The 9,726-nt window shown below is 40.8% G+C and overlaps 1 protein-coding gene across 3 annotated transcripts in view; it reads left to right on the top strand.

Annotated features, from left to right (window-relative positions):
- The first annotated feature begins 56 nt into the window (after positions 1–56).
- The window catches only part of LOC104135961 (calcium/calmodulin-dependent protein kinase type II delta chain), a 167,636-nt gene continuing 157,966 nt past the window's right edge, over positions 57–9,726 (top strand). For all 3 annotated transcript variants that reach the window (XM_035889376.1, XM_035889379.1, XM_035889378.1), the window contains exon 1: positions 57–145. In XM_035889376.1, coding sequence (XP_035745269.1) covers positions 79–145 — 67 coding nt within the window. In that variant the 5' untranslated portion in view covers positions 57–78. The remainder of the gene's footprint in view (positions 146–9,726) is intronic.

The following is a 9,726-nucleotide window of genomic DNA, read 5'->3' as shown; positions in this document are numbered from 1 at the left end:
CAGTGGGTGCTGCGGGCGGGCTGACACTTTGTCCGCTTGTTGGTTTGCAGAGGGGCGTTCTCCGTCGTGAGGAGGGGCATGAAAATCACCACAGGACAAGAGTACGCTGCCAAAATTATCAACACCAAAAAGCTTTCGGCTAGGGGTGGGTATATCTTAACCTCGTATTTACGACAGCTCCTCCCGGTTTTTTTGCATGCTTGTGGTAAGCGTTTAAAAAAAAAAAAAATAAAAATAGCTAAATGATTTAATACGTTTCTTAATACATTTTTTTTATTTCCTTAGTTGGTTTTTTGGTTTTGTTTTTTTATTTTTATTTGTTTCCTTGGTGCTTGGGGTTTTTTCCTTATGTTAAATGTTTCATGGATTGGCTGCATGGAGGTCTGAGGTTAAAGCGTTTCAAGAAAAGACGTACAAATGCTAAAACATAACATAATGCAACCTCTTCATTTCCGTGTCTAAATCACTTTGAATATCAGCTTGCAAGCATTTTGCAAGCCGATTCTTTGGGGGAGGTTAGGAAATACTAAGCTTCCATTATACCTTTTGGTTTAAAAACTATAGCTTCACTGAATTCCGTGTTTCCGTTGCATTTAAACACGAACATCAAGGCCAATCTGACTGTGAATGCAGGGGAGAAACTCGCCATCTCCCTCGTGTAAGCTTTGTTATGAGAAGAAAATGATAAGGAGGAAAATTATCATTTTATGAACTGACAAGGTTTGTGAAGCAAGGCATTCTGATTACAACCCGACCGCAATACCTGCTGCACAGCTTGTTTGTACTTTCCGTGGGATGCGTATATTTGCAAGGTATTTCCAGTATAGGGGGATATGTCTTTAGGATACATTTCAGGTAAATATACACATGCTGTGGGTTACCCGTGTCGAATGCAAGCTTTAAGGGTGATACCTCAATTGCTTGTTAAATCCAAGTCAGCGTGCTTGCTCTAGATGATGTCGGGGATTACGGATTATTCTCCGTTAACGTTACCTGTGTGTTGATATGAATTCGTGGTGTGGTAAAGACCATGGAAGCGAACAAGCAAGCGATGTCAGAGTGTAAACCTGTTTCTGGCCTGGCTTGCTTATTGACGCAAAGGAATCGCTGCAGGTAAACCGCGGTTTGACTTAATTCATTGAATTTAAATGTAAAATATTACACGCGGCATTATGGCATGTTCTGGTGACGTGCTGCTGTCTGATAAAGATCTTTCAACATCATGTCATGCTCTTATCTTCAGCTGATGAAAGTTGTGTGAAAATTCACTTTTTACCTTTTGCTGAATTTTAGTCTTCGTACTCACACAGCAAGACTTGTTTTCCTTTATTTTTCAAAAGTTACTTTAATTTAAAATACACCTTTGTAGAGTTAGGGATTTAAAGGGAGGGAGGTTAAGGAAATGGTAAGGCTTGAGATAAAATATTTTCACAAGCTTGCTTAAAAATATTTTCACAAGCTTGCTTAAAACAGGTCTTCCATTTTTGTTAGCACAATAACATGATCTGTTGAATTTTGATGCTTAAAATAAACCACCGAATTCTGTGTGATTTCGTAGACCTGAGTACCTTTCAACGTCAGAAGCTGTAGTGATATCAGCACCAGGTTTCTTGCGTGCCGTGGGTTTTATGGATGATGGGATAAATCTTGACATGCTAGGACAAATTCGTAAAAACTTGGTCTTCCTGAGCATGTTCCAAATGGTGACTTCTATATTTCAGGCTTTAATTTTTGTACTTTTCTGTTCATGAAGGACCAACTCCGGTCCTTGGTGTAGCCTGTTAATGAGTGGGAGCCCATTTGGGGAAAATTTGGCTCATAAGTTGGAATGAGGCAAAATTCACGCAGAGATTTTTCTACAGGTGAGCCCATAAAGGAAGGGGTTACGCTTCAGAGCCGCACCGTGAAACGCCCTTTCTTATCAGAACGTGTGTGGTGCCCGGTCTGTGAATGCGTTTCTGTCTGTTTTCAGAGACTCCAGGAATATCTGAGCTTTTTTATTTGCTTGGTTGTTTTTTTTTTTTTTGTGGTGGTTGTTTTGGTTTTCAGCTCCTTGAAATCTACTAAACAGCTTTTGAAGAGCAAGCTTCTTGGGGAAATATTCAGATTCCTATTAGGTGATTCTTTAATTGCCGAAAGGTGCAGTTTAATTGCACTTCTGCAAAAACTAAACATGAAAAAGCCTCAAGCTGTGGTGCTTTCTCCTGGCTGGTAATAGGCACGCAGCTTATAACTAAGATACTGGTTGTTTTTCCTGCTTCTTACTTGAAATATCGATTATAGTGTAAATCTAAAGGACTCTTCATTGGGTCGGCTTCGTCTGTGAGCAGAGTTAAGAGGTTCCTGGCTCGGAAATGCGTTTCCCTTGCACGGTGCCTGGCCCTCTGGAAGTCTTTTAAGCACGATGTTGAATTTGGGCCTTCTCGCTTGCAAGACTGATGAAGAATGGTTTCAATGTATAATATGAAGGAGTCAAGACTAAATAAAACTTGCTTAAGGTAGCTTTGAAATTAGAAGTTATTTAACTGGCTTCAGGTCAGCCATAACCATGCTTGTCTCCCCATCCCTCCTTCACCTCAGCCATAAACGTTCTTGGAGATTTATCCGAATCCTTACTTCGTTAGTCCTTCTAAACGGAGGAACTGCTCTGGTCGACTTGGGCCAGCAAAGGTGTGTTCTCATTTGTTTCCTGCTGTACTTAGAGGGAGACTTCAGGCTAATTGCGTGTGTGCAGAGGCTTTGGTTTTAACTTGGAGGGGAAAGTAAGCTCTGCCCCCTGCCCTAGCGGAATTAACCTTTGTGCTTTTAAGTTGATCATCAGTTATTTATATCTGCTACGCTCTTATTTACAGATTGCAGTTCAAAATGTAATAAAAACACTTCAAAAGAAATTACGACTTCAAATATTTGACTTTATGTGGCAATTCCATGTTTTTCTACTTTTAATAATAGGAATAATAAATATTTGCAATTTAAATCTCCATTTCAATATAGCAGAAATACTTTTGCTTATTAGCTTAGCGTATATTCTCTTCTTAAAGTGCTCTTAAGATGCACTTAAAAGTTCTGAGCTTTGACTTGGTATTTACTAAGTCAGCTTATGTATTACATTTATATTAGAATATCAACAGCTAGTTTTGTGTCTATAGAGTGTGTTCTAGACAAGCGTGCACGATTTGATGCTGCTGATGATTTTTAAAAAGGGGGGAAAAAAAAAAAAGATGATGTGCAGCATACCCCTCTAAAATTAAGTGCAACAGTGAGCAAGTGCACAGCAAACTAAGAATGAGGTGAAGATGTATGTTTGCTGCTTCTGGGTTCTGTGTCGTTTCGTCTGATGAAGTCGTCAGGATTTTCTTCTGAAGTGTGTTCTTTTGGGCTTCTCCGTGGTGTTTTTCTTGTGTTGAAAGCAAAGTAGATAAAAGTGAACTTCTGTGAGGTGGCTTTACTTTTCCCCTGTCCGTTCCAAATACCAAATAATTAACAAATCATCTTTTTTCTTTATGTCACTATCTCAGTACATCTTTTATCTTCTCTTTTGAGAGTCTTCTGGCTTTGATCCAAATTGATTTCATATAAACAGATCCCATTTTCTTAAGAGGCTTGGGCCTCGTTTTCTGTCTTTAAAAAAGAAAAAAGTTAGGCAAGTGTTTGCTTCTCCGAACATACTTGAAAAGATGAATTACTAATATATTTTCATTGGGTGTAATTTTTGCCAGTTATTCGTATTGACGTTTCCTCTGTAGTGGCCAAAAGCACTGAGCCTTTGATGGCAATTTGACGGCACCCATGAGAGCAGGGATGATGTTCCGTTCTCTTTCCTAGGGTCCTTCAGTACGCGCTGCCTAGGCACACCTCTTCCAGCCCTTAGATTGCTGCAGCAGGAACACGGACCGCTTTGTTGGTGGGCATACGGGGTATTAAAAGCAACGTAAGGATCGGCTGGAGGTTATCGCTTCTTTGGGAAGAAGCTCTCGTGAGCTTTCGGGGACCAGCCGTTCCATTAGCTTCAGCGAGCTCTTGAGCTGTACGCCTTGGAGGCTTCACTGGTTATTTATCTTCCTTCTTAGCAGGAAATTTCCCCAAATCTTTTTCAGCATCTTCCTGTTCCTTAAAGAAGAGGGTATCTCTGGTAGGCGTGTGCCCACAGATGCGAGGCGTAGCGGGAGGTGAGGAGGGCGATGGTGCTTCCATGCAGCAAGCTATGATGGGTGAGGAGGCTGAAAACCCCACCCTTTCGGAACAGTATTTCAGTGCCACTACTGAGTAACCTTGCTGTGGGAAGAGTATTTCAGTGTCTAAGGCTGTCCAAGCAGAGCACCCTCATGATCCCTAAAGTGATTTAAAAATGCACTAGGGAGGTGAACGAAACGTGACGCCTATCAGGTAGTGTTTTTCCGCAGAGTTTTTCATGACACAAACATTTTTGGTGTGTTGCTAGACCAATGTTTCATTTAGACAGGTAGCCTGTGTCAGTCAGTGCCAGATGTTTTACAGGAAGGCAGGCTCTAATAAGGCTTCCTGTACTCCACAGGAGGAGAAAATAATTCTTCCTAATCTAGCTAAAGATCTTAATCTCCGAAGCACGCATTCACCTGTGCAAGTTGATTATAACACATGTATTTTTAACGCTGATTTCTGTTCTTAGGTACACATTAAATTATTCCCACACATGGAGTACTATCCTTAAGGGCATTTAGCTGCCAGTGAAGCAAATTTTTGTCTTTTTTGAGGACAAGAATTGAGCTTGGAATTTTAGCTATTTGCTTCATTATCTTGCTCTAGTCCATTTCTCAGGTTAATTGCCTGTCAAGAAGAAGTATGTTTGCCTGCCTTCACGTGGTAAGAATGTTCTTAAAAATGTTCCTCCACAATATTCAAGAAGGCTTACCTGCTAACGTGTGGTTGCCCTTTTTTAATGTTTGTGGTCTTTCTGTCCTTGGGCTTAGTCATGGCGTTCTCTTCAGTTTGACACAGATGTTGTGATTTAACATGGATATGTTTGCCTATTTATCTGCAAGTATTTGCTTCAGTTGCCAATTACTGTAATTTAGCAGGCTACTGGTTCTCGCTGTTAAAACTGAGTCCGTTCGGAAAGCTCAGAGTAGTAGAGAGCACTTGTTAGAGTGTTATTTAAAAAAAATAATGGATTTTTGGCTAGGTGTTCTGTTTTGAAGGTTTGGAGCTTTTGTTATGTTTTGTTTTCAGTGAAAACCTGAAGAGCTTTCAAATGCCGGTGAGAATGAGGGCTTTAAAACTTGCTGTGATGAGTGTTGGTTTTTAGTAATTTATTCTAACAGCTTAAAGTAGATTTGCAATTAGTTTTCCTGGCAGTTCATAGTTAAATTATCTGTAGCAAATATTATATGATTTTGATAATACCACTTCTGTTTTTCGTTGCAAAGGATTTTTTTTCTCCACTGCAACTGTTGTTGCTCTTAGGAAAGGAGATTCACTTTATAGCTCATACACAGAAGGGCCTTAAACAAAATACATCAGAATTTGGAGATGCATGTTTTGCTCTTGTTATCACTGAGGCTTGTTGCTGGTGTTCTTACTGGGAGGTATATACTAGAAAAAATTTAAATGGTAGCATGTATTTCAACATATTTCCACGTGGAGGATGGGGAAAAGGAATTCTAGTATACTCTGCTGCTGTTCTTGTCACACGCTTCAGAGACCTGTCCTTGACATGCAGCTTGATAATTTGAGGTGATAGGCTAAAAGCAGTGCTCATGAGTTATTCTGAAAGTTGAAGTTTGTGGAAGTGTAGCCGTGGATTGCGATGGACACATGACCCAAAGCCAGTATGTAAAATAACTCGGGGGAGGCGTGGAGAATTAAAAAGGTGTTTGCATCATCTGTCATCTCAGTTTGACCAAGCTCAATGGGGCGGGGGAGGGAAGTACGCTTTTCTGTCCAACCTCCAAGATTATTAAGCACGCCTAAAATTATAAATCAGTTGAAGGCATCTGTCCCTCTTGGGAGCTTCCTTTTTTCCCCTCATTGCGTTTCACCACTACTTTGGCCTGGACTCCCACTCCGCTTTCAGATCTCTTCCACTGAAATGTTAACAGCAAAGGGATTCTTGGGGACTTGCTTGGCTACCGCTTTCCTGCCGCTTTCTGTCAGAAGCTGCTGGCAGCATCGTGTGCTTCTGTTCCATGTGTTGGTTTACTGCAAACTACAGACTTAGCAGAGCTGGGTTCAGATTGTGCAGTTTTCAGAATTGCTTCTGTTGGGAGAGAAGGGAGAACTGGGTGCAGGGGAAGATATGAACTGAACACCTTTACTGCGTTCTGTTACTGAAATACGGATGTGTTCTTTTCCTCCTGCTGTGAGGGAAGTTGTGTTCCCTGGTATTGTTTTATTACTTACATCCGAGTTGTGCTTCCAAATGAAAGCTTTTGGTCAAATACGAAAACAAGGAAATCAGCGCAATGGTAAACACTTAACGTTTATTGTAGATTGGTTCTGTCTGTTTGCACATAACGCTGTACGTAGGAAACATTGGGTTATGCCTCCTGCCATCTGAAACCCCAGGTCAGCAGCGGTGTTTGAGTGACTTGCCTCTGGCCTCGTTGACAGCAAGGTAGAAATACATTTGTTCCTGGAAGAACTGAGACTGAATTTCTCAGGGTTTGTTTTACACCTAATTTCAAAACCTACCTAAAGTAAAAATGGTATTATCATGTGCAAGTCCTGCCATATGCAGGTACATATTTGTCCAAATACTAAAAATTATTTATTCACTTTCTCCGGTTAGGATTACTGTGATGTGAAGTCATCTCTGCTACTTTGCTTTACACCTTTATGATTCCAAGGGGTGGGTTGGGTGTTTGGGTTTGGCTGCTTGGTTTGTGTTTTGGGATTTCTTTGGTGTGGGGGTTTTTTTTTGGTTTTTTGGGGGGTTTTGTTTTGGTTTTTTTTATGGTGACCATCTTCACTATTGCTTTGAAGATAAGGGAAGGCTCTATTCCCCCCCCCCCCCACCCCCTTTAATTAGGAAGTGCTTGATCTGAGAGATTGAAATAAAAGTTAGCTAAATATTTTGTTTTACAAATGTAAATACTGCCCAAATAGTGCTTTTCATGTATCTGTCCTTCATCTGACCTCCTGAGAAATGTAGGCCAGGGTGTTTCATATGTCAGGGTCCAGCTTCCTCCTTCACGTACATTTATTGCACATTTGTCAAATGGTTTGTAAGGTTATTGTGGGGATTTTTTAAAAAAACTATGTGAGAAATGTGACTTCCTCTGTTCACTGAAAAAGGTTAATAGAGAACAAAAGCCTCACTAAGAGATGGTAGTTCCTTTTGTTTAATTCCTTATTAAAAACAATTATGCCTTGAATTTGAAGGAACATCTGCTATGTTTTGGAGGGATGGAGAAATCCAATCTGGTTATTCCTTGGATGTGTTGAGCTCTGTGTGTATCTTTGTATGCATGTTTGTGCAAACTCCTCCTCTGTTTAATCCTAGTATTATGGAAATGTCTTGTGCGTGGTATCAGAGGGAGCGGAGAATTTGTCTGACATGGTTTTAGTATTTCCTTCCAGGGGAGACAGTTGCCCTGTTATCCAATGTAATTTTCTAGATTGTTGTCAGCTTGTTCTGAAATGGCATTGAGTTTCAGTTGTTTGAATTAGAAAACTCGTTTTTAAAGCTTTGCAGCTCCGTTAATTCCCGTTGCATCTGATTGGAAGCTGCTGGATATATTCTGCTGAACTGGGAGTTTACTTAATTTCTCTTGAATCTGTTGCTTCTATAGATACCACTGGGTAGAAGCACTACCTATAGCCAAGAGCCAAATGGGCTGGGGAGGGGGGAACTTAGGCAAATTTGCAAATATATTTAGCTTTTATTCTAATCCAGGGCCTCTTGAGTGGAAATGGAGAAGTGTAAATTGTGCTACAGCATATATGTATTTTTTGTAATGAGGTTTGTAACTCTAGAGAATGGTAGTTAATAAGCTGAGCAAGCTGCTACAGGTAAGTCTGTGCAACTGCTGGTTTAAGTTGGTTGTGTTTGGTAGAAAGGAACTTTGCCTACCTGGGGATTTGAGGTAGCTTCTATTACGTGAACTCCTGACCTTTCGTAAGTAGCAAGTATTTCACAGGAAGCTTGGAGAGTAAAACATGCAGGCTTAATTTGAGAAACACCCCCCAAAACCTCTCAGAAGTAACAAAGTAGGTTTTATTTAATAGCGGAAACGTGATGCTGTGGATATTTGCTGGTCAAGATGAAACATTTTGTCTTGTGATTTTTTTTTTTTCTTGTTATTCTTACCACTAACCAAGAATTTATGCACCGCTACAAGTTAACATCCTGGTGATGCTTTCCAAGAGAACTGCCTGGCATCCATAAAAGCAGAATTAACTTACATTTTGGCAGTCTCTTTCACCTTGAATGTAGAGCATCCTTGTTGGAAGAGTTGGCGACTGGTCATGTGGCTTCTTTTGCTCAGTTACAGCCAAGTCAGTCAGACGGCCTCTCCCCCCTGTCTGAAATGTGCTGTGTAGGGAGGTGATTCTTGTTATTGGGCATCGGTTTTTACTCTGCCAATGTGCAGCTGGCAGTGCTGCGGAAAGCATGGCTGCGGTTACGTTCCACTGGACGTAGAATTTTACCCAAACCCATCGTTAGTCATTGTTATGTGCAGAATTAAAAACTTCAGAATCTGATCTATAAGCAAAGGAGGAAAAAAAAAAAAAAAGGATGGTATGAATCGAATGTTTGCTGGATTGAGTGAGCATGTGCGTGAATTTTGACAGGTGTGAGGTATATTGAAGAAGGTATCAAACCCTGGTGGTAGAGGTGGTTCACGGTTGTCGTGTGTATAGTTCTGCAGGCAAGTATACAGCCCTTCCAAGCAACTCATCCAACCCTGTGGCCTGCAGCTGGCAGCTCTCCTTACCTGTGAAACTGTTAATTGGTTTTTGGGTAATTATGAGCAATGCACTGGGTCACGTGGCAGAAGGTGGTCTTCCACGCGCTCTCCTTTCCCTGCGCTACGGTGAACGGTTACCTTGCCCAACAAGGAAGGTGAACAAACCTTGATGTCAGTGGAAAGGATAACACACCTCTGCTGTAAAGTTTCATCATCTTGGCACGTGAGAGGGAGAGAAATGTAAACTTGCAGCATCAAAGCTCGTATTTGTGGCAGGCAATCTATTGCATGTGTTTTCAGAACTTTGTTCCTGATTTAATTATAGTCAGGAACTGCTTGCTTGTAAATTTTCCGCAATGTGAATGCAAGCGTTGCAGCAACAGTCACGTTGCATATTCATGTTGCTGCATGAACAGATGGGGTTCCTACATAATATCCATATTTGACAATCTGATGGGATTTGCCAAGCCTAAGCTTTCATTTAAATTTTAACCTCTTGGAGAGATAGGTTTGTGATTTAATCAGTCAAGGGAGGCCTTGAAGTTATTTGTATTGCATAGCAGATTTCAAGCTGGTTGCTTAGGTATGATTTTGGTTTGGGAGCCTTCTTGTAGGGATGGTTTGAATAGGCTATTGCTCATTAGAGTCAACAGTCACCAAATTCAAAGATTTCTCCTGAAACCCTATTCATTTGGCTGATTTTATTCATAGCCTTCAGTAAATGAAGATGTATTGTATATTCAGTTACAACATTGTGGAACACGGACAGAGTTCTGTTGCTGAGGCACTGCCCTGCAGGGAGGATTTTGTACTGCAGGGCAGATGACCTTCTCTTTCC

This window comes from Egretta garzetta, unplaced genomic scaffold (genome assembly GCF_000687185.1).
Source record: "Egretta garzetta isolate BGI_Z169 unplaced genomic scaffold, ASM68718v1 scaffold632, whole genome shotgun sequence".
Classification (NCBI taxonomy): domain Eukaryota; kingdom Metazoa; phylum Chordata; class Aves; order Pelecaniformes; family Ardeidae; genus Egretta; species Egretta garzetta.
This window is presented reverse-complemented; position numbering and strand designations above follow the sequence as displayed.